The sequence below is a fragment of the Stegodyphus dumicola genome, chromosome 7, assembly GCF_044657685.1.
Source record: "Stegodyphus dumicola isolate Sdum_Otavi_A_Nest chromosome 7, ASM4465768v1".
Lineage (NCBI taxonomy): Eukaryota > Metazoa > Arthropoda > Arachnida > Araneae > Eresidae > Stegodyphus > Stegodyphus dumicola.
Window position 1 is genome coordinate 41,549,724 of NC_140774.1, and position 26,044 is coordinate 41,575,767.

The window sequence follows — 26,044 nt, forward strand, 5'->3', positions numbered from 1 at the left end:
TCACAGTCGTACACGAGAATCACCACAACTTTCACATTGCTGGCGTTCTGACGAAATTTCGAACGTCGTGGTGACCCGTGATGACGCCATTCGTTTAATTGGCGTTTCAGTTCTGGCTGGTACCATCGGGCCCAAGTCTCATCCAGCACAATGATACGGCATAAAAAAGCATCTCCTTCGCGCTCTAGGTGGGTTCGGGCAGCATCGTATCGTAGCCTTTTCTGCATTTCCGTCAATTGATGTGGAACCCATCGTGAAGCAATTTTTCTCATGGACAGGCGTTTCTTCAGAATGTGCAGCTGATGAATCGTTTGGTGGCGATCACTGTCCATTAGTGCGGCAACAGCTTGCACGTCTGCATCGCTGACACTTGGACGACCTGGCCGCAGCATGTCTGCCACGTTTTGGCGTCCTTCATTGAATGCTTTCACCCATCTTGCTACGGTTCTGTAAGGCTATGCAGATTCCCCGCAAGCCTCTTGTAGCCCTTGATGACACTGTCGTGCTGTATGACCTCTGGCACATTCAATTTTTATCCAACATCGTTGGTCTTGTTTTGAAAGCATCCTGACAAGACTTATAGGCCGCGAGCTAATACAAGGATCCGTTCTTCGCGTCACTCCGCATGCGCGTGACGTAGGCAGGACGAGTCTTTTTGCTGAGAGGTAAGGTAGGTATGTAGTTCACGTGTCGTATACGCGATATTCTTTGGTTTTGTTGCGTAGCGTTTTTTCAGTTGTGTTGCCACTATTAAAGTTCCAACCCTCGTATTAAGTTCCTATATTCAGGGCTTGCATACATATAAATCAATGATAATGCCAAACTATTTCTATTTTGATAGTCGGCAACAATTTCTTTTGTAACATCATTTAACTCAGGACATTTTTCAATACCTTTAACCAAAAGCCATGCATTTTTCTCATTTAAGACAAACTTTATGTCTTTAGACCATGTAAAGTAGTTATATGCATCACGTTTAGCAATACTATGCATAACATTAACAGTAGCCATATTTGAATTTCAACAAAAACCGCCCCCCAGGCTTTTAAGCCCTAAATTAATTTTAAACTTCAAAATTCTGCACTAAAGATAACTCGTGCTTGGCCCATAACCAAAAATGATGCAAAAGCAAAGTTTAAAGTTGTAAAAACATTTAGCAGAATTAGCAATAGAAACTCCGTAAAGTTATACACTGTGCAGACATTGAAGACAAAAGTTTTAAACTTAACCAATTTATTAACAATATATATAAAAATAAAAACACAATGAATAAATTTAATCAATATCAGAAACTTAAAGAGTGTAACATAACCATTATCAAAAATTACACTTAGTTGATCATTCATTAACCCCAAGGGTTTTTCCTTTAAGGAATATTACACTATTAATGGTACAGTAAATATATTACCTGATCTTTAAATGCTGGCATTCAATACGCGAAAAACATATCGCAGAACAGAAACTTGCGGTTATTATGAAATTCACTTCACTATAAATAAGTCCATGCTTTTTGGCCAAGAATGCACCTGAAAAATTTAAGTGCACTTGCACTGGCTAAAGTCGCTTACTGTAGAGTTACACACAAGAAATCACAGCTTAGAAAAGCATCGCCGCTAATCCTGAATAACACTTGTATTTAAAGATGCCGCCTTCATGAAAACAGGATGCCGCCCACGGCAGTGGTTAAGCGGAAATCACAGGTTGGAATCTATTGCCACTGAACGGTAGAAACAGGATGCCGCCCACAGCAGTCGCTCACATCGTAGCCTCTTTTGAGAATCCAGAAAAAGTCATCTTTGGAATGGAATCACGGCACTAATCGCTGGCTGCATGCATCGCAATATCGTCTTCCAATGGGAGCCAGAACGGCACACCACGGAGCAATGAAACAGGAACCAGAAAAAATAAGCCATGTCTATGTCTTATCACTTAGTAAGAGGCAATCGACCATTAACGGCCTTTACCAATATACACTGAAGTGACAAAAGGCATGGGATACTTCCTAATATTTTGTCGGTCCTCCTTTTGCCCGGCGAAGTGTAGCAACTCGACGTGGCATGGACTCAACAAGTCATTGGAAGTCCCCTGTAGGAATATTAAGTCATACTGCCTCTATAGACGTCCATAATTGTGAAAGTGTTGACGGTGCAGGGTTTTGGGCACGAACTGACCTCTTGATGGTGTCCCATAAATGTTCGATGGGATTCATGTCGGGCAATCTAGGTGGCCATATCATTCGCTGGAATTGTCCAGAATGTTCTTCTAACCAATTGTGAACAATTGTGGCCCGGTGGCATGGTGCACTGTCACCCATAAAAATCCCATCGTTGTTTGAGTATGTGAAGTCCATGAATGGCTGTAAGTGATCTCCAAGTAGCTGAAGGTATCCATTTCCAGTCAATGATCGGTTCAGTTGCACCAGAGGACCGAGTCCATGCCATGTAAAAGCAGCCCAGACCATTATGGAACCACCACCAGCTTGAACAGTGCCTTGTTGACAACTTGGGTCCATGGCTTCGTGGCGTCTGCGCCACACTTGAACCCTACCATCAGCTCTTATCAATTGTAATCGTGACTCATCTGACCAAGCCACAGTTTTCCATTCGTTTAGGGACCAACCGATATGCTCACGAGAGTCGCTGCAGGCGATGTTGTGCTGTCAGTAAAGGCACTCGAGTCGGTCTTCTGCTGGCATAGCCCAAGGAAGACAAATTTCGCCACACTGTCCTATTGGACACGTCCCTCGTACGTCCCACATTGATTTCTGCGGTTATTTGACGCAGTGTTCCTGGTCTGTGAACATTGACAACTTTACGCAGACATCGTTGGTCTCGGTCGTTAAGTGCAGGTGGTCGGCCACTGCACTGTCCATGGTGGGGTGTTATGCCTGAAATTAGATGCTCTCGGCAGATTCTTGACACTGTGGATCTCGGAATGTTGAATTCCCTAACGATATCCGAAATGGAATGACCCATGCATCTAGCTCCAACTACCATTCCACGTTCAAAGTCGGTTAATTCTCGTCGTGGGGCCATAATCACGTCAAAGCCTCTTCACATGAATAACTTGAACACAAATGAGCCCTGCCAAAGCACTTCGCATTTATACATTTTCTACGTGGTACTACTGCCATCTGTATATTTACATATTGCTATCCCATGACTTTTGTCGCTTCAGTGTATGATACTTGACTTTTAAATGCTTGAAGAATTGAGTAAGTTGTATCCAATAATATACAAGTCCTTGTACACATGCTGTGCTAGAACTCGGAGATTACTAGCAATGTAGTGTGCCGCCGTCCGTAGAATAAGTAAACTTTGGACAAATGAGGTGCTCGTGTGGCGCCATCTATTAGTAGTGATCAAAAGCATTTTAGTTGACTGGAGCTCTGGTTGCGCCATGTCTTGCAGGATGTATTGTAAGGCATTTTTAAAATTTCATAAAGATTATTCTATTGATAAGCAATAATTGGCAAGTAAAATGATAAAAAACACAATTTGCAGTACATTGAAACGTTTCACAAGAGTAAAAACTATTTACACAAAGCAGGAACGAAGTCCATAGCGCTTTGTAATTTGATAAGTAAATCTATAACTAAAAAAATGAAGTAAAATCTTGGCTAAATAAGAAGAAAACGAAAATATATACATTACCACCGACTATTAAGGTGAATAGTGCGGGGCCTCTTGTGGCGTTGTTCAATTGTGAAATCTAGTTTTTTGATGATATTCTTAGGATGACTGTCTCATTTCATAAAAAAGCTATGAGAAGCTTTTAGAATTTCATAATCCGGTTTAATTTTTAAGTCATTGTGAAGGGTGCTGTTTTGTACGAACCAAGGCGCATTTGTAATTATTCGGATGGCCTTGTTTTGAATTCTTTGTATTTTTTCGCGATGAGTTCTTGCAGTTGCAGCCCACGCTGGGGAAGCATACAGTAAAATCGGGCGGATAGCTTGTAGATAGATAACTCTTTTTGTAGCGAGACTAAGTTTAGAATTTCTTCCTGTGAGTGCATAAATACTGCCTATTGCTTAGTTGTCTTTTTTAAAGATATTTTCGATATGGTTTTTGAAGGTTAGTTTTTGATCGAGATAAACGCCTAAATATTTAACACATTTTTCGTTTGGGATGGAGATATTATTAATTGTGATATTGTTGAGATGTCTTCTGGAAGGGTTCTTTTGGAAATAAATTGTAGTGGATTTGCTTTCATTGATTTTTAATTTTCTAAACATGAAACCAAGGAAAGATATAGTCTATTGCATTTTGGAGGTTTTGGATGTCTCTTTGCAAATTGATGGATTTGCTGAGAATTGCAGTATCGTCTGCATAGCAGGCGATCATGGCATCTTTGTGGTTGGGAAGATCATTTATGTAGATGTTGAAAAGAAAAGGTGAAAAATTCGAGCCCTGAGGGACCCCTGTTTTCATTACACTGATATTAGATAGCTCGTTCTTAATACGAACTTGAGAAGTTCTGTTTTCCAAAAAACTAGAAATTAGGAGGATTAATCCAGGTGGAAATTTGTTTCCGATAAGTTTCATAAGGAAGCCTGGGTGCCAAACCTTATCAAACGCTTTTTCAATATCAATGAAGATGCCAGCAACAGTTTCTTTTGTATTAGGCTTCTTTAATGATTTCAGTAATTCTTGTAACTTGTTGAGTGGTGCTAAATACAAATTGATGTTCCTTAATAATATTATTGTTATTATTGTCTTCAGCGAATTTAGTGAGGCTTATGATGACTAATCTTTCAAACAGCTTGCCAACAGCTGAAAATAAACTGATGGGTCTGTAATCTGAAGTGGAAGATCCATTTTTCCCAGGTTTCTTCAAGACAATGATTATCGCATGCTTCCATTGTTTACGAAGAAATCCTGTACGCAGGCAAGCATTAAAGATGTAATATAGTTGCAGGATGGCTTTTCTTGGTAAATTTTGCAGTGTTTTATTAGTAATTTGGTCATAACCGGAAGCTTTTCTTGGTTTTAATTTTCGAATTAATTCTGTAATTTCTCTGGGTGTGGTAAGTGGGTTGGTCTGATTCTTGAAACTTTCTAACTGCTGAGTCACGTGATCAATGACTGCCGAATCATTAGCGTTAACAAAATGATTGACAGTGAATTGATTTTCATATGATTTGGCGAAAGCGTTTGCAATATCTTTTGGATTAATTAGAACTTTATTATTGTAATTAATAGGTTTTATTTCATCTTTATTTCTAATAGCTTTAGCAATTTTCCACGCAAAGTAATTGATATGTGATAGACTGTTAACGAAGTTGTTCCAGCTGTCGTCTTTATATTCTTTGTTGAGTTGAGTGCTTCGTGCATGCTATGGGTGAATTATCTTCGATATCTTGGGGAGAGTTTAGATTTCGATTAATAACTGTGTTCTCTTGCATAATATAACTGAAGTCTTACCAGTTGATCTTGCTATTTACAGGTGGTAGTCCGTAGCTTAACACATAAAGGGTAAAACGTACAGGAAAGTGATCAGAGGATAAAACATTATCGGTGAAAAGATACGGTTGCTGGTTAATATTAGTGGTAATAAGAATATCCAGTGTGTCTTTGCAGCCATAAGCTGAAGAGATAAAAGTAGGATCATCAGTTGCATCAAATCCTTAAATTGGCAGTAATTATATAGAGTAATTCCATCCGGGTTATTAGTTCTGGAGTTCCAGATGGTATTTTTGCAGTTCCAGCTATTAGTGTGGGTAATCCTAAGTTAACTATTGCATCCAGGTCTTGGATATTGAGATGTGACTGCGGAGGTTTATAAACAGAAACTATTAAATAATTGCAGTTGCTGCAGGGTAAGATACAAGCACAAGCCTCTATGCTATTAAAAGCAGGGAGAGGGTATGCGTAACTTTTTAGATAGCTTTTTGTGGCTATTGCGGTTCCACCGCATCTGTAGAAATAAGCCAGAGCGAAGCGAGATACTTATACCTGAAGTAGACATGACGTCATCTCACGGCAACCAATCAGCTATCAGCATGACTCTGCTTTCCCGATGACGTAACATCAAGTTTCGTTTTTGCATCTTAATTAGGCTGGAACAGTCCGTTCGTAATACAAATAGTGGCAGTGAAAAACAAAGTAATTGATATATCCCTTTAAAATAAGAACTAAACCTTATGTAAAAGTTATTATTTCAAGGAGGAGAGATGATGCAGAAAAAGTGTTACAATAGGTCATATTTTCCAACAGCTATGATTGCAATTCCTGTTTGTTTGCCTTGAAACTTTGATCATTGGCATGTTCAATCAAGATGTTTTTGCATACCAAATTTCATCACGATCGCTCCTTCTTGGTGCTTTGATTTTTTTTTTTTTTTTTTTCTTTCAAAAGAGTGTATTTATTTTAGTTGAAATTATTTCTTTTAAGTCCATTTTTAAAGATTCTTAATGTTATTAATTAAGTCCAGTGTTAAAGATTCTTAATGTTGGTATCTTCTTTATTTTTTATTTTATTTTATTTATATTTTTCCCCCCTTTTGCTGACAAATTTGTAAAGTGGCTAAATTTTCTCTCTGTCTCAAGTTTCTTTTATGAATTTGAAGGTTTCCTATAAATATCGAAAATTAATTTTTGTTTTTTATTACATTTATATTATCATCATGGAGCTTATAATCTAAAAATTTATAAAATATATCTCTCAGTAAGCTATATATATATTTTGTTTTTAATTTTATCTAGTCAGCTATTGCAGCAGTATCTTTGTTTTCCAAAAACACTAGAAGTAAGTTGTGAAACTTAGGAAAGTGGCTGAGACAGACTCTATTTAATAGCCAGCACACATCTTTATGAAGATGCAAACAGCTGAAATAGTCATTGGTTTGAAGACATGAGTCTTCGTTTTTTATGAGTTAAAAAAGAAAGGAGAAATGCAAGAACAGTTATATTGGAAATAATAAGCAGATAAAAAATGGAGGGGGTAGCATCATTTATTGAGGAAACTAGTTGTTAAAAACAACACACACTTTTTTTTTTAATTCTGAACACATGCAATCTCATCGTGCACCACAAATATACAACACAGGATTACAAAAATTAATTAATTAAAACATTAGATATTATATGTCTAAGGAACAGAAAACAGCAGTCTAGACTTTGTAAAAACATAAGTTCACTGACCAAGTCATGCCCAGCTTTTTCCAATCGTTCTATAATTATAATCTACGGCCGTTGAAGATAGGGGGAAAATGTTTCCCCGTCATGAGGTATTTAACTCTCACATAAATTATTTGATCTTAGATTAAAACAAAACAAATTACTTGCAGATTTATTGTGGCTAGATAAAAATGAAGATATTTTAAAATTAATACAGAGGAAAGACGTGGAATGCAATCTGTGGTAAATAGAAGGAAAGAACATTTTGGTGCCCTCAGCATTACAGGATAAAATGTATTCTTCATTATTTGTAGATTAAAGCTTCTTATAATAAAAGACATCTTTGGTAGACTTGGAGTAAACCCAAACTGAAAATCACTATAAGAAACATTATCTCAAATAGCAATTTATTCTGTTAATGAAGAGAATTTCAAAACATTTTCCCAAAGTAGGTAATAGGCTAATGAATCTTAATTGTGAAGATAAGGAGTTCCTGCATCTAAAGCTTTAGAAATTAAACCAACTCAGGCTCTCTTCCATTGTATTGGAAAGCCTCTTTATGATACACAAAGGCTGAAAAGTCTGTACAAAAATGGGCTATTTACTGCATGTATGTGTTGTATAATTTCAATAGAAAGATAGTCTAGCCCAGGTGATTTGTTCTTGAGATATTTAATAACACTGTTAACTTCTGAAGTAAAGAACCTATAAGAACTCTTATTATGTACATTATCTCTTGGACGATTCTTTGTTATAATATCAAAAATAGTATCACTCGGTGACAACGTAACACTGCCATCCTTGAAATCTCAATCCTTTTGTAAAATTGGTCATACCATACCTATATATGTTTTTCCTGACACTGTGAGAGAGAGAGAGAACATTAATAGTTGAGAAAAAATTTCCACAAGTCAAGTTTAGCTTTAGCAATTCAGAATATTTAATTTGGATGGGACACCATTCTTTGTACTTTTCTGTGTTGGAATTGATCATAAAGCACATTTTAAAATAACTAGAAAGATTATTTACAGTATTTTATAATGCAATCCAATCAGAATATCAAGAATGGTATTCAGGTTATGCAGTTCTCTCACAAAGTTCTGTAAATAAAAACCACTTAGCTCTTTTTAAATTCAAAGTGCTCAAATGGATGTTATAATATATATAAAGCATCAAAATAATCATTTTATGGTCAGAAAGAGAATCTTTCCAAGAGATATCTCGACCTTGATGTATGGCAGTAGTCCCAAGTTGCAAAGTGTAAGGTCAGTATAATTTGAGCCATGGTGAAACTGAAAATAGATATGTGATTTTCATTAATTTAGAAACAAATGATTCCCACTAATAAAATCTGCAAGCTTTGTTCCTCTACTGTCAATAATAGGATTATGCTAAGTCGCCGATTTCTGTTTGAATCCATACAGCATAAAAAATTGTATGCTCTTTTAAGCGTTAAAATTGTGAAATTTTGTCATAACTCTATATGAATGTTGGTTTGGTTCTTAAAATGTGCAGAACAAGTAGTCAGATCAGAAGCATTCATTTTCTAATCCAAAACAACAGTATAAATTGTATGATTTACGTCCAAAAAATTAGAAAATTTCCGATTATGAATAACACTAACAGACTTGACAACTTCTGCTTCAGAATCATAATAAAGTTTATATTTAATTCATGAAGAATACCTTCACAAAAATGTCATGAAGAATACCTTTACAAAAATGTGGTTCCTTAATCGGTGCCATTTGCCTCTCTATATAAAATAAGTTGCTGAGTAGCACATTTTGACTTGTGCAAAAGGTATTTTGACACAAAATCCAACTTTTTCTTAAATAACATGCCATTTGTTTTCCATATCTCGATTCTATGATTCAAATTGTGTCAGACTACCAAGTTTTGTAAAAACCGCACGAGTAGTTTTTAAAAAATTAGCTCTCAAAATTTTAGCTCCTCAATGTTAATAGAATTTGGTATATATTTATTAATATCTCATTTTTTATTCAACTTTTTTTATTCTTCCTTTCACATTTTGAAATTTAGGTTCATTCCAAATAAAATTCATCCATTTTTTATAATGTATTTTAAAATAATTTTTATAAATTTTTTGAAAAAGATTTTGAATTATAACCTATAAAATTTTTACCATCATCTTAAATTAGGTGTATTTCTAAGCATAGCTGCAAAAAATTAGACTTTTTTATTCAAAATTTTCTAAGATATACACGAATTTACATATTTGCACAGTTTGAAATTTGGCATCTTTTTTGAGCGATAATAATGCCAAATGTTGTTTATAAATTCTGTTACAGTGAATTGCCACAAATATTTTTATCCTTTAAATTTCAAATAAATTTTTACTGAGAATTAATTATATGAAATTTTTCCCTTCAATGATACGCAATAAATATTTATTAATACTATATGAAAAGCTTTTTTTTTTTTTTTTTAAATATTTGTAACTAGATTTTTACCTTCGTCATGTTATCGTCTGCTACTTTAGCTTCATTTAAATTGGGTTGTCTAAAACTGACAAAAGTTCATTTGATGTTTATTTTCACAATGTTTTTAAGCAAACAAGATGTTAACACTTTGGGTCATATTCTAGCTTTAAAAAACATATATATAAACATAAATTTTTACATTAATCCTCTTAGAAAGAATGTCTTAAGTAGTAATTTTCTCTCGTGTTGTAGATTATATAAAAAACATCTTCTTTAATATACAAATTTTTAGGCTTAAAAATTCTAAATAATATGATTAAGATTTTTTTGTACCTGATATAAGAATTGGGTCACTCAGTGGTACAGGATAAGCGTTGCTAGAGTTGTTTATTTCTGGCTCATTTAACAAAAATCTTTTAATTCAAATATTTATTCTTTGGACTTTGCTTTAAACTTTATTTATACAGTCAAAAGGCGTTAATTCGGACACCCATAATCCGGAATGATCTATAATCCGGACCTCAAAGCTAAAAACTTTCTGCGCATGCGCCGCGTTGACACATGCGCATAGGCGTTTACGCGTGCGCGTAAGACCTCTTACGACTGCGCATTTGCATGTGCGCAAGCGCAAAATACATTTTCGCATGCGCGTTTTATGTATAAGGAACGGTATAAGCTAAAATTATCTATTTCAGTTAATGTTGATGATTGCGTTGTTCCTTAATTTTTGAATTGGATGCGGCTTATTATTTTTTGCAGACTGTAAGAGCTATACTATAAAAGTAAACTTGAACTTTCGATTATGTCAAATAGAATTTCCGAATCTGGAGCTCAAAAAGGATCGTACGAAACGAAAGTATGTTTCGATGTCCATCAAACAAAAAGTGGAATTGCTGCAAAAAATGGATAAAGACATGAAGAATGTGACAGAGAGGTTAGTGAAAACGAAAAAATTTCGATTGATAAGTTAGTTGGTATTCTCGGCACAGCAATTAACGGGACTTGAACAGCGGAACTTTGTAACTGAACAAAAAATTATGTCTGTTTATAGAATTAAAGAGAAAGTATTATCACATAAAACGAAACAACTTACATTGAAAGAAATGTTTAATAAAGTAAACAAATAAATATTAAGCTTTTTTTTGTAAATTTGGATACCCTTTAGATCATAATTGTTCTTTATTTCATAAATTACGGTTTCATATTTTTAATTTTAGAATTTCTGCATGCCATCTTACGCGATTTAAACTGATGATCTATAATCCGGAAAAATCGATAATCCGGAATCACCGAAGTTCCGACGAGTCCGGATTAACGACGTTTGACTGTAGTTAAAATGTCTAGAAGCTGTCTTCAGCTAAAACACGTTTAATGCAACTGATATTTTAAAAAAATTTGACAAGAATGCAAAATTCATGGTAGTGTAACAATCTAAAAATCTTAATTATCTTATGTCAGCACTGAAAACAAATGAAGAAAGAAATTGGGGGGGAACAAAAATTTAAAGGGTAATCTACTTCAATGAAGTTGGGTGTTCAAAAAGAAAACATTTGGACGTGTACACCAGCAAATAGCAGCAGTTTAATTTGTGCTAATGGAAAAGACAAAAACGATATAATTGCAGATTAAAGTGAAGCGTGACTTGTTTTCGACTATATGGTTGTATAAATTTAAATTACATCATAGAACATCATATCATAAAAGGAGCATCCCATGAAATCTCCATCGAATTATTTGAAGATTCAGAAATTTATCCAGTGATGTATGTGGACTAAATTGATTTTGAAAGTGAGGAAACACAAATCCCAGTTTGCCTGGATATAAAATTTGGAGCAAAGAAATTCAGTTTCTAATTGTGTTGATATCATTATAAACTGTTATATGAGAGTTAGATATTTATCCACAAGTATGAATGGTGGCATGACAAATATCTGTTATTATGCAAGCATCATAAATCCAATAAAACACACACATGTTTTAGTAGCAATTATATAAATTTTATTCACAAGTTTGCCCGTGATGATGAATGATGTGACATGAGAAAAAAATAGCAAATATATGGAAATGCAAGTTAATTGGCATTTTCGAAAACTTAAAATCTATTTTTAAGGTCTGATTACAAAATAACAGATAACTGTTTATATATATTTTTTAATTCAAACACAGTTCCATTGTGAATTTACTCTGAGTTACCATAATCCCAGTTTTATTCTCAATATTCTTTGAAAGAGAAATTTATAGACTAAATTTGCCTAGTTTTGCTAAGTTTAGCTTAATCAGTGAACTTGACAAAGCAATCGTATAATATAAAAATAAGATTAAAAATATCTGATACTAAAATATCTTACTGAAGATTTTTTTTATGTGCACTACATTTTCTATATAAGACCAGTCTAAAAAATGATCACTATTTATTCTTTCGCTTTCTTATACGGAGAAACATAACCAAGCCATTCAGTTGTATAATGCTCGAAATCGTTCAAACATACATATTCACAGATATCCACAAAGACTTATTTCAGATTTCCGTATGAAAGTTGCCAACCATGTTTACATCGAACGAAGTTGTTGATGCTGGGCAGAGCTTTGTTGTGACATCGGCTTACGCATGAAACGATGATCACGTGACCTCCTTGCGCGTTCGGGGATTTAGTGCTGACCGAATATGGAGTATAAAGTCCGAAATTTCAATGTCCACTATCCAGAATGAGCGAATACCTGGACTGCCAGCCAATAAATAAATGATTAAAAAATTCTTTTTTATAAAATTTAGGAATAGATGCTCAACAAAGGGAAATAGGTGTGCCATGAATGCAGTTTTTCTCCAGACTGAGATTTCTGCATGTTGCTTTCAAAGAAATGCTGGTTGGCGAGTTATATTATAGCAAAATTTATATTTACCAGTATTATACTTTCAGCTCTTGAAGCACACAGTTACGCATTCGGCCCTTGAAACATACAATTACACTTTCGGCCCCTAAGTACTTCTAAGGTGAGGCAGGACCAGCCCATGCAATTTCTGCTGGTCCTAAATTCTGCTGGTTGGTACTCCTTAAATTCAAAAAATTTTACTGCTCCTAAATTCTACAATTTTGTCTTACTAAATTTAAATTGATGAGTCTAAAATGCATAAATTTCCAGAATCATCATAGAAACTTCATATTTTTTGTAAAAGGGAATTCTTTATTTTCTTTCATGTCACCGAAACAAAACATTTTGTAGTTTTTTTTTTCTTTTTTTTTTCTTTCTTTTCTTTTACTTTTTTACATCCTTTTTTAAGTATGCAGCTGCATCACCTACATTATCAAAAGCTTTCCACTGAAAAAAGTGAAGTATTACTTCATGCAGAAGTTCATGATCTCTTCGAAAACATGCAAATTTGAATTTTTTAGCCTTTATTATAGCATTTTGATTGTGAATTAACATTTTGGATGAATGTGGAATTAAACCATGCAGTTTGTCGCAGAACATCACAGATTAGCCTTGCAAACAATAAGTAACAATTGGCCATCCCAGCATTAATTTTTGTAGATACTTAGTTGTTCATCCAAGCTTTTGAAGCAGGTGTTAACAGTAAAACTGCAATCTGGGTGCACTGGAAAAGAAAGTTCTTTCAATCTTGATTGTGTGGCTGTACCCATTAACTTACTATTAAGAAAGTGTGGCCTTCAAGAATATCATAATCATACTTCTGTCTATTTTCGCATTGAATTTAAAAGATTCCTCAAGAGTATTGGCAAATGATGTGGAAAGACGGGTGATATTCTGGAACTATTTTTTATTTTTCCAGTATTAGAAAACTATGACTGTTGGAAGAGTCGTATGTTTGTGCAGTCAATTTTAACTAAGCCAGCTTTAGTACCACCAGAAACAAAGTTTTTATGACTTTTTTTTTTTTTTTGTGTAATTTTTATAAAAACTATTTTAATTTTACAATCTTAACGGGAAATTCATTTTCATGAAGTTTTAATTTTTAAAAAGTTAAAACGAATATTCCAGTTTGGTGATTCATTACCAAATGTGTATTTAATTTGCATGCATTTGGCAAACATTCACGCTGTCGTTCCAGTTCATTCCTTTTTATTGTATAGAGTTTTTCCATTTTGGAAAGTAAATTTTTCTATTACATATCACTAAATTTGGCAACTTATCATTTTGGTGGTTCCAAAATCAATCTGGCTACATATTTTTTTTATTTAGACTTCCAAGTATTGTCTTGGTTTTTTTGCAATTATAATGACATTGTTAAAATATCATTAGAATAGCCATAATATATTCAAATTATTTGTTTTTTAGAAAAACAAAATATTTTTATTTTTTATCGTGTTTTTGCCTTTTTGGTTTCGTAAATTAAGAATGTCTTGATTCTGAGAAATAAATAAAACAATATAAATGCTGTAAAGAATGGTTTTCGAATATTTTTTTAGAAATGGAAAAAAAAAAAAAAGCTACTGTAATTGTTTTAAATTTCATCTCATTTTTATACTTTTACATTTTTTAAAATTTTTTTAGAATTCATTTTCCATGTAATTGTTTCAAGATATTCAAGGTTGTCTCAGTTTTCTCTGTAAAATTCACTGTATGCCTTTTCTGGATTCCTTTCCATGGGAAAAAAAAAAAAAATTCTGTTGTTGTACCATTACAGAGATCACAAATAATGACAATGGATTGACTATTGAGGCAATTATGCAAGCTTTATATATATATATATAGCTTGGAAGGATCTAGCAAGACTCATGAATATTGGCCTGTGACAAAATGTAAAATATGTTCATAATATTAACACAGAGTAGGCTAGTTTTATAGGAAAATAATGATGAATTTTCTTTGAATTTAAGAAAACTAAAAATGACACTTCCAAAGGAAAAATGTCCACCAGTGGCCGAGCGGTAAAGACGCTGAACACTGGTAGTTCGGTCTGAGGTTCGAATCCCGCGAACGGGCTGGCTGCATGGGCGTTTTCGTGGTTTTCCCCATGTGTAACGTGTATACGAGCCAGTTTCCCTTGGAAAGTCCTCCACGAAAGGCATCCCTTCCTTTAGGCAGATAGGCCTCGTGCGCTTTGCCATAATTAAATAATCCAATCCAATCCAAAGGAAATAACATACTAAAAATAGCAAAGGTGCTCTTAAAAATATTTTCTTTAATGTCAAGGATTGTGACAGATTTATTGTAGCTAACAAGTTGCTTGGAAATCATCTATCTTGGAAAGACTTAACTGCATTAATATGCAAATGAAAGCAACTGGTTTTGAAAAATATTTTTTAATTAATAAACTACTAATTTAATAATTAGTAGAGCAATATCTGGACATATATGTCTAATTGTATTTCCTGGATCCAAAGCAATTTTAACTCGAATTAAAAATTAGTTGTTTTTTATTTTATTTGCATAATTTTTCTTTGTGTTTTTTCCAGAGAGTTGAATGCCAGTAACAGTAAGTAAACAATGGTAAAATTAGATGCAATTTTAAGAGAGAATTTATTATTTAAGGGTACTTCTGAAAGAGTCGTCAAACGGGTGTTTACTGTTAATTATGGATAAGCATGACATAACAGCTCATGGTTAATACCTGCACTTTGTAATCCTGATTGGTTCTCGATAAGCTATGATTCATTTATATGAATAAGGATATGAGTTAACTGTTATTGCTGCATTTTCTCCCTTGCATTTGTTTAAATTAAAATTTTTAAAGTGTAAATTCGGCACCTGCTATCTATAGAACAGCAAGCAATGGATTATTTTTCAAAGCTGTTGATCTATCAAAAAAAAAAAAAAAGTATTAATTAGCACAATCTGGACGGTTATTCTACGCTATGAGAGTCGACAGCAAGTTGTGGGCCGCCAGATGTCGCTGCTAGTAAAAAACAGGTCTGCCCGACATCCTATATTCTCTGAGTACGGAAGTTGTCGAAAGCGTGTGAAAAAATGTTGCCGCGTCGTCAATCAGGGTTGTCCAGTTGACGTACTAAGTAGACAATGGCTTTATATGTGTTTTCGCCGCTGATTTTTTCATATTTAAACGAAGAATACGGTCGTAGATCTCTGAATCGGTGGCGAATTTATAGAAAATATGTTGATGCTTTTGCTCTGCCAAACTACCTGCGTTCAGCGACTCTACCACTCGGTGGCTGGTGGGCTTGTTAGCAGAATTATACTGTATTATTATTGTATTATGCTATAAAGTAACAATGCTATAAGACTGAGGGTTTGTTCATGGAATAGTACTTTTGTAACCTATTATAGTATTAAAAAATCATTGTTTCTTTGCAAACTTAAAAAAATTAACAAATAAATAATAAAAATACTGTTCATAGCATTCTCATTTTTATATTGTAAAAGAGATATTGATTATTATTAGTTTTCTATTTAAAATGTGTCGAAACGCTGGTTTGATAAGGACTTGAACTGCAGGAGACCTACACTGATTATTTTTACTTTAGTACTTCCATTGTGAAAATATTACTATCTTTTAATTATTTTCACAGAACAAAATCTTTTGAGAAGGAAGAATATTTAAACTGAGCAGTTCTTATGTATATACAAAATTTAAAATAACAGCAATGTAATATTGAAAAAAAGGTATTAGTAATTGTGTGACAAAAATTGCAAAACGAATTAATCACACATACAGGATAGATTAGTTTAATTTTGGTTATGTATTTTATATTGAAAAAATATTTTCTTTCATGTTAATTATAGAATAAATTATTTAAAATAAAGCATTTTGATGTGTGTGTGATAATTGAATGCAGGAGCAATCGGCCATACTGTAATAGTGAATGAATTTTATTTCTTTTCCTGAAAGAAATAATTTTCATAGAAAAAGAAAATAAAAAAGAGGAAGAAATATTAAGAAAGAAATATTTTCTTTCTAATTTCTTATTTAAAGAAATATTTTTCGAATAGTAACTGTAAAATAAATTGCGGGAAAACAGTTTTAATGTAAACATGGGGGGGGGGAAACTTAGTTTGCTATTAGATTGTAATGTAAATTAATCATATTATAAATTTAACTAATTAAAATTGTTTATTTCTAAAAGGATTTGAAGTAAGCTTAATTCATTTACTCTTATCTATTTACCATTGCTTTCGTGGTATCCCATATCACTCTTTATTTCTTAGCTCTAAATTCCTGCGTTAACTTTCCCATTAAAAAACGAGATTTTCTTTCACATAACACAGCAGCATATTCTACTGCGTGTTGGTCATAATACTGTTTTATGCAATTTTTTTTCCGAACTACAAATGCAGCGTGTGAGTTAGTGAAATAATGGAAGAATATTCCTAGAACTTCAGCCAGCGCGCGCTATAAATTTCGTCACTCGTCTGTACTGCGATTGGTCTAAAGCTCCTTGAAGCCTTGTCCCCTTCCAGTAAAGTTAAATGGACCCACCCGCCCTCCAACTGAGGACCACAGAATGGCTTTTTCCGATAAGTTGGGATGGCTGTCCATACCGGTTCTTTTGAGTCAATATTGTTCGCTCAAGTTGTAGACAGATCCAGTGATCATAGAATAGGCGTCCTGGTCAGCTAAATATGAAAAAAACAGTAATTGATTGAAACAATTATCTGTAGAAAGATATACTCATAGCATTCTAAACAGAACTTCCAGTTAAACCAAACCAGAGGACCGAACAAATAGTAGAAATTGAAGAAATCTTTTACAAAGCACAAAATTGAAGGACCAAACAAAATAGTAGAAATTGAAGAAAGTCTTTATAAAGCACAAAATTGAAGCTGGTTGAATACTGATTGTTTATTAAATAAAGAGGCAGCATTTCCTTCAGAATTACCAATTGACCATGGTAGTCAACTTTCATGGTCAGTGGAATAATACATGAATACCAAATTAAAATTAAAAATTAAAATTAAAATATCTAAAATTAAATTTTTGTCTTACTTGTGTATATTTCTTCATAGATTACAATCCATTTAATATATCCATCTTTTCACTATCATTTTGCTCATTATTCAATTTATCCCAAATTCCTGTGTAGAGTTATCTTCTGTTGTAGAGATAAGAAATTCTGTTCATCACAAACATATAAATGGTTCTTTATTGTATATCCATTAAACAGCTTATCTCATTCTAGGCTTCAGGCAAAATATCAGAAAAAGATACTATCAGGTAAGACAGTTTCATAAAATAGCCTAAAAATTTATATCGAAATACGTTTTGGTGCTAAGAGGAAAGCTAACACTTAAAGTCAGTAATGGTGTGATTTTATCAGAAATTCCTACTGACAAATGAGGTTCCTGCATAATTTCACCTTGTCAAATTAAATAATTAGATAAAAGGAACTTTATGATATGATTTTCATTGTGTTAAATGAAAGTTTAAGAGCATATTCTATATGTGTTAAAAATATTTAAAAATATAATCTTAATGATGATTTTTTATTAGGTCCCATCAACCAGAATAATGTCGCAAAAAGGAATGTACCAAATCGTCGATGTTCTGAAAATGCTAGAAGTAAGTAATGCTTTTTGTACTTCAAATTCATTATTTCCAAACATGTTTTTAATTCTAACTGGACTCATGCATGTAACTAATAGTCTAGCATGTCAACATTTGCACTAAATGAAATTGCAGTACATTTAGATATTTAAAAAAGTCCTAATGATAATTTTTTCCCACCCTGTCAGGCAAGTGAAGGAAATCTTCCTCATTTTGGGGGGAGGACAAAAATTATATTGTTAGTTTTATTTGCTGTTTCTTTTGTGTCACCTTTTTTCCTCTAATTAACAGTGAAATTAATCTTTTTAATGAAGGTCCTAAAATTAAACATATAGCCTCTCTCTTCTCCTACTAAACTAATCAAAGAAATTTAGTGCATAATGTAGTTCTGTTCAATTAAAATTAAGTTTTTATTGATCTTGAATAGTAAAATTACTCGTAATTAAAGTAATATATACATACATTACATATGTGCTTTTCCATTGATACTTATGTACTGCATTGTGGCTGAGCCAGCAGGTAATGGTTTTCCACAGAAATGATACTTAATCCATAAGATTTTAGAATAGGAATCTAATCCTTGATGTGTCGGCGTTTTGATAGAAAGGGCATCTAACTGACACTGTAGAAACCAGTGTTTTAAAAGGACATATCCACTCATCAACTAGTTTAAAAATTTACTTTCAAGAATGTAATATCAAAAAGTTTGTATGGACTTGAAGCCTTTTCTAAATAAAGCAATTCAACAGCAAGAAGCTAACTGACTTTAAATACCTTTAAAAAATGAATAATTCATTGTGTACTTTATTATGTTCATATGGAGCTATCTAGTTATTCAGGCACTAAAGAAATTGAAAACAAAGGAACATCTTCTGCCACTTCCTAATCGACATTAAACAGCAAATTTAAAATCTCCATAGTGGACTAAATTCTTTGATCCTTAGGTAATGAAGTGAATGCGTGGGTTGGATATCCCGGCCCCTCAGCCAATAGCTTAGCAATTTTGAACTGCAAAGGTTCTGTCTTGCTTCCTCTAAATAATTTATTGTCCTCATCTGCAGGGGTTAACTAAAGTTTTGTCAAGGAGTATATGCTAATATTTGCGTAAACAAAGTTAATTCTACTAAAATATGAAAGGAAAAATAATAAATTTTACACAATAACATTATATTAAAAAGGCATAGAACAGTTGAATATGATAATAACCAAAATTAACAAAAATGTTAAGTTCATCGGATAATGTCTGAACTAACAATTCATCTTTCCAATAATAATAAATCAATATTAAATGAAGCATATTGGCTAGGTAATGGTTTTATGCCACTTGCATGTAATAATTCTTGTTTATTTTTTTATTTCAATATCATCTTTAGATGATGTCCTGATGTCCTTTGTGGTTTATAAGCTACAGGAAGTTCTGAAGTCAATATTACTCATGGAAGTTCTATGTTAATGTAACAGGGTTCATACAGTCCTTAAGAGTCCTTAGATTTTTTGGTCCTTAATTTTGGCGAAAATCAGCAGAAGGTCCTTAATTTTAATAATTTCTGTCTGTTTAACGATTGCCATTTTCTTATGAATGGGTTCAGGAGTTATAATTTGTTTTTATTTCTAATATAAATGATGTAATACTTGAGTTTCTAAGCAACAAGTGAAACATAAGCATTTTGAAATTCATTTTTTTGGATAAAGAGATCTTAAACAACTTTTCACTTTTGGGGATATGAATTCTTTTATTAAACAGTTCTAAATTTGGCGACTTATCAACATTTTGGTGATTTTAAAATCAGTTTCTATAGAAAATTTTTAATTCCAAGATCTGAGAATTTTTTGACGAATGTTCTAAAAACATCGTAACATTGATAAATTTCATTAAAATAATGGTAATATATTGAAATTATATTTAAAAAATAACATTAAAATAAAACATTTTTATTTTTTGCTGTCATATTGTAAAAGTTGCATTTTGGCAACTTATTGTACAATATTTTCAATCTGAAAAATAAACAAGGTATAATGCTATAAAGCACAATTTACAAAACAGCTCTTAGCAAAAGCAAAATTAGCTATGTAATTAATTAAAAATGTCTTCTTTTTAACTTTTTCATAGTAAGAGTTTTTCTCATGTATTTGTCTCAGAATATTAAAATTCTCAGAATATGCATCAGTTTTCTCTATAAAATTAATTTTACACTTTTTCCCTAAATATTTCTGGCTTTTTGCTGTTACAGAATTGGTAGGGATAATTTTTCTTTAAGATTTTAGACATTGCAGCTTGGAAAGTAGAAGGATTCGAAGGCAAGATTTATAGACACACAATTCTAGAAGATTCGAGCAATATGTGACAAAATGACAAAATGTCTTCCATGTCAACACGTAATGGATGTATTTTACAGAAAGTTTGCGATGAATTTCTAACTTTTTGGAGAACGTCTGGAACAGCAATGAAAACATAATATTTGAATGTTTTACTTATAATACTAGAATCTTTTTCTTTATCTCCCCTTTATTTTCTCTGCTTTTCACTAGGCACAAGCATGGAAAATATAAAAAATGCTGCTAATCGTATCGCCTTGGCGGGCATTACAAAAAAGGATTTTTTTATCAACACAGAAATTGAAAACTTACTATTTAAAAGATTTATCTAATATGTCTTAATGCATCACACAGAGGACTAGGAATTTTCCTACCTGATGCAAACTCTATGGGTCCTAATTTCTGCTGCCTAGTGCCTTTCTAAATTCTGCTTCCAATGCCTGCTCTAAATTCTAAAAGTTTTGCCATTTCTAGATTTTGTTGTTTGGTGTGTCACTAAATTCTAAAAATTCTGTCACACCAGCTCTGTAGCTGGCCTTTACCATATATATTTCATATTTCTTCTAAATGTTCATAGTACTAAAGAAATAAAATTAGCCACTTTTTCTATACATTCTAATTGCTTTTTTTTTTTTTTTTTTTTTTTTTAAGAATAACAGAAAGCCTTAATTAAATCCAAAAATTCTAAAATGGAAAGGAAACGTGTTGAAAAAAGAAACTGAATACATAAAGAAAATTATTCTTCAAAGATATGTGCAGTTATTATTATGTAAATTACCCACTTGTTTATGATTTCAGCCTTTGCTGTAATTTCCCATTTCTATTTCCTCATATGATAGAGTTACTGAACCAGATTTAATTAAAATTAAATTGTATAATCTTTGGCCACTAGTCCACATTTTTAGTTTGAATTTGACTGTTCTTGTTTAATTACATCACTGTGAGCTATAATTGATTTTGTTAGCATCAGAACATGCCTTTATGTTCCGAGTTCTTTTTAAATAAGAGGCTTATTTAAACCTTTGTCTGATATTGTAGTTACCTTTGGCGGTAGCAATAATTTGCTTCACGCCTGTCAGGGGTTTTGGACTATTTAACTTTTACTAGATCAAAGAAACCCTCATAGGTACACACACACAAAAAAAGGACTGTTCTCTATCTCCTGTTTTACTGGGCCGACTCACGAAATTCAAATTGCATTCTTTATGTCTCGAAAGCGCGACTTAGGATATATATTAGATTAATATATATCACTATTCTAACATAGGTATTCTGACACAAAATCGGACTTTTTCTGAAATAACATACCATTTTTTTTACATATTTCAATTCTATGACTCAAATTATGCTTAGATACTAAATTTTGTAATATTTGGTGTGAAATTTAAGGAGAAATTCGACAGTTTATGTTGGCAGTTTTTTCCAGTTGCGCCAAGAATAGTTCATTTGGCGAATTTCTTAATATATGACAACCTATCTGACACAAAATCGTACTTTTTCTGAAATAACATTTTTTTTTTTTTTTTAAACATATTTCAATTCTACAACTAAAATTATGCCTAGATACTAAATTTTGTATTATTTGGTGCGAAATTTACAGAGAAATTCAACAGTTTATGTTTGCAGTTTTTTCCAGTTGCACCAAGAATAGTTCATTTGGCGAACTTCTTAATATATGACAACCTATTTTCCTTTCCCTTTCTACCTGATGCGTGAGGGGGGAGTCATGATCGTTCCTTTTTTCAGATAATGGTCTTTATATTATAATTTTAATTATAATTGTTATTATTTTAAGTATTTTTTCTTTTCCGAATTTCATTTTAAGTATTTAAGTTGCATGGTTTTTTTTTTTTTTTTTGAATAACTGTTTTAAAAATTTCTATTCACTCATTCGAACTGCATAGTTTAAATCAAAGGTGCATCGTTTATTTATTTATTTTTCAAATAGTTTTCTTTATACTGTATTTTTAGTCATGGTTACTATTTTAGGTAATTTTTAAATTTTTAGACTTTTATTTTAATTGTTAGTGTGACATTGTCTCTTCAGATAATTATTTTAAAATTTTCTATTTATTCATTTGAAATGAGTATTTTAAATATATTTATTAATATAAATTTTCCAGAATTTGATTTTATTTATTTGAATTGTGTTTCTTTCGGAAGAATACTTTGTAACCCAGACTACGATACATTTGAAAACTGCATATATTAAAAGAGAAAATGCAGTAAAGCACAATTAACACACCTTTCAATGTTCCATTCAGAAAAGATATATATAAATAAGAGAGATGTATAACTGACATTTTAACTTAGGATGACTTGCATACACCTTAAACAGTTTTATCATTGTGCCCATTGCTTTACACAATTTTATCCTATACAGTCAAAAGTCGTTAATTCGGACACCCATAATCCGGAATGATCTATAATTCGGACCTCAAAGCTGCAAACTTTCTGCGCATGCGTCGCGTCGACGCATGCGCGTAAGACCTTTACCGCTGCGAATTTGCGCGTGCACAAAATACGTTTACGAATGCATGTTTAATGTATAACGGACGGGATAAGCTAAGCTAAAATTATCTAATTATCTATTTCAGTTAATGTTGCAGATTGCGTTGTTCCTTAATCTTCGAATTGGATCCGGATTATTATTTTTTGCAGACTGTTAGAGCAATTTTATAAAAGTAAGCTTGAACTTTCGATTATGTCAAATAGAATTTCCGATATATATTTACTAATATGTAAAGGATATACAAAGCGAAAGTATCTTTCGGAGTCCATTAAACAAAAAGTGGAATTGCTGCAAAAAATGGATAAAGGCCATATCCTTTGTTTATCTAAACTTTAACGTTTGTTTATCTAAACTTTGTTTATCTTTAACGCGTGCATTGAATTGGAAGTTGATCTGTCAGCACTGTCCTTATCTTAAGGGCAGATGTTTTTATTTTATTTGGCTTATAATTGCTTACTCAATGTAGTATTTCATCTGGTCTTTGATATGATTTAAATCAAATGCCTCCTCATTATAATTCGCTTCCGATAGGGAAGAAAGTAACAGAGGTTATTGAAAACGAAAAAATTTCGATTGACAAATTAGTCGGTATTCTCGACACAGCAATTATAGGACTTGAACAGCGGAACTTTGTAATTAAACAAGAAATTATGTCTGTTTAATAGCATTAAAGAGAAAGTATTATCACATGAAACGAAGCATATTAAACAACTTACATTGAAAGAAATGTTTAATAAAGTTAACAAATAAATATTTAGCTTTTTCTTTTTGTAAATTTTGATACCCTTTAGATAATAATTGCTCTTTATTTCATAAATTACAGTTTCATATTTTTAATTTTATAATTTCTGCATGCCATCTTACCAGATTTAAACTGATGATCTATAATCCGGAAAAATCGATAATCCGGAAAAATCGATAATCCGGAATCGCCGAAGTCGCAACGAGTCCGGATTAAAGACTTTTGACTGTACATATTTAAATTAATTGATCATAAGCTGATGTTAACGATTTTTAAATGCATGACAGCAAGTTAGTCTTGCGTCTACTCCGATTAATTACCCATCTATCGACTCAAAATTTTCATCAGAGCTTGTAGATTTTTCAGCATCTAAAAAATGAAAGTGTGCTGTTTTAATAGTTATTAAAAATAATTATCCATTTTAAAAAGGGAGATGACAAGCAAAATTTAATGACAGATCTTTCACACTGTATTAACTATGATTTATATTAAATCTCAAAAACGAAGAATTGATAAATTTTCTTCTTGTGCGGAGACAAGCAAAGCTTCTAACGAAAGAAAAACTTTGCAGCAAACTCAAAATGGAAATTCAGATACAAGTGCTGTATGAGTGGTTTATATTGAAATGAGAAGAAGTTCCTGTTTGAGCCAAAGCTCATCAAAAAGCATAAGATTTTTCTGAAAAGGTAAATGTTGGGAAAGACTGCAAATTTGCAGATGGATAGTTTGCTCATTTAAAAAAGTCCCGACGAGTCCGGATTAACGACTTTTGACTGTATTTGGTTTCTTAAAATGTCATTCATATTTTAGTCAAATATTTTATTTTTGAAATCACAAGAATCAAATATCATAAGATTAAAAAGTTTTAAATTAAAAAAAATACAAATGCTAAATTTTATGCAAAAATTTATTTTTCCTTCTATTTTTCTTCGGGCATTCTGCTTTATTCTTGCTCTTTTTCTTTAGGCATTCTGCAAGTATATTAAAAAGCATACAACTTTGCGAAACATCTTAATATTTCTGACAATCATTTTAAATAAAGTTATCTCCTTTCATTTCATAAAGGCCCACAAACGGCCGAGCGGTAAAGTTGCTGAACACTGGTAGTTCATTCCGGGGTTCGAATTCCGGTAAACGGGCTGGTTGCATGAGCGTTTTCGTGGATTTTCTCATGTGTAACGTGTATGCCAGCTGGTTTCCCTTAGAAAGTTCTTCACAAAGGCATCCTTCCTTTTAGGCAGATAGCCCTGCTTTGCCGTAACTTAATAATCCAATTCAATCCATTTCATCAGTATTTAGTCAGAGCCTTTATCAGTCTTTAGAGGCTAAGCATTTTGAAGGTATGAGATGAAAGGAAAGCCTGGTTTCATCAAGAGGTTTTGATTTATTTAATTATGACAAAGCACACACTACGCCTATCTGGCTAAGGGGAGGGATGCCTTCGTGGAGGACTTTCTAAGGAAAACTGGCTCGTATACACGTTACACATGGGGAGAACCACGAAAGCGCCAGCCTGTTTGGGGGATTCGAACCTCAGACCGAACTACCAGTGTTCAATGACTTTACCACTCAACCGCTGTTTCATCAGGAGGGGGGGGGAATTTTTAGGTGACATCCACATACAATCACTGGATAAACTCCTGAATCTTCAAATAATTTGACTGAGAAATTGTGGGATTATCCGTTTATGATACAATATGATGTTGTATAACGTAATTTAAATTTACACAACCATATAGTCTAAAACCAGTCGCTCTTCACTTTAATCTGCAATGATATCGTTTTCTCTTTTCTGTTAACACAAGCTGAATTGATGGTATTTGCTGGTGTACACGTCCAAGTGTTTTCTCTTTGAACACCTAAATTCTTTAAAGTGTCCTGAAAGTATATTCAAAAGCTTCCAATTTTTTTAAACATCTTGGTATGTCTGGCAGCCAAATTTAACTTCAAATTTTTTCTTACTTTTCTTCCTAATTTTTTTCTTTCCTTCTACAGTTATTTTCAGTGCTCACACAAGAAAATTAAGATTTTTCGATTGCTAGACTTCCATAAATTTTGCATTCTTGTCAAATTTTTTAAAATATCAATTGCATCAACTGCGTTTCAGCTGAAGATGGCTTTTCATTTTCTAGACATTTTAACTATAAACAAAGTATAGAGCAAAGTCCAAAGGATAAATATTTTAATCAAAAGATTTTTTGCTAAATGACAAAGAAGTAAGACAATCCAGCAGTGTTTATTCTGTACCACCGAGTGACCCAATTCGGTACTATTCGGTTTCGAGGGCCGTAAAAAATCGCCAAACTATTGTTAGTGCCAATGCTGCCAAAAATAATTGCGGCAACCCTAATTATTGCAGCTCGAAAGGAAGTATAATAGTAAATAACTATCTAAGATTGATGTTTTAATTTAGATGAAAGGTTAATTTCATATAATACTTTTTTATTATTAT

The 26,044-nt window shown here is 32.6% G+C and overlaps 1 protein-coding gene across 3 annotated transcripts in view; it reads left to right on the forward strand.

The window, feature by feature from the left end:
- Window positions 1-26,044, forward strand: part of LOC118203117 (sentrin-specific protease 1-like) — a 183,210-nt gene that overhangs the window by 63,718 nt on the left and 93,448 nt on the right. For all 3 annotated transcript variants that reach the window (XM_085820114.1, XM_085820117.1, XM_085820116.1), the window contains one exon: window positions 17,969-18,037. In XM_085820114.1, the coding sequence (XP_085676240.1) occupies window positions 17,969-18,037 (69 nt within the window). The remainder of the gene's footprint in view (window positions 1-17,968; window positions 18,038-26,044) is intronic.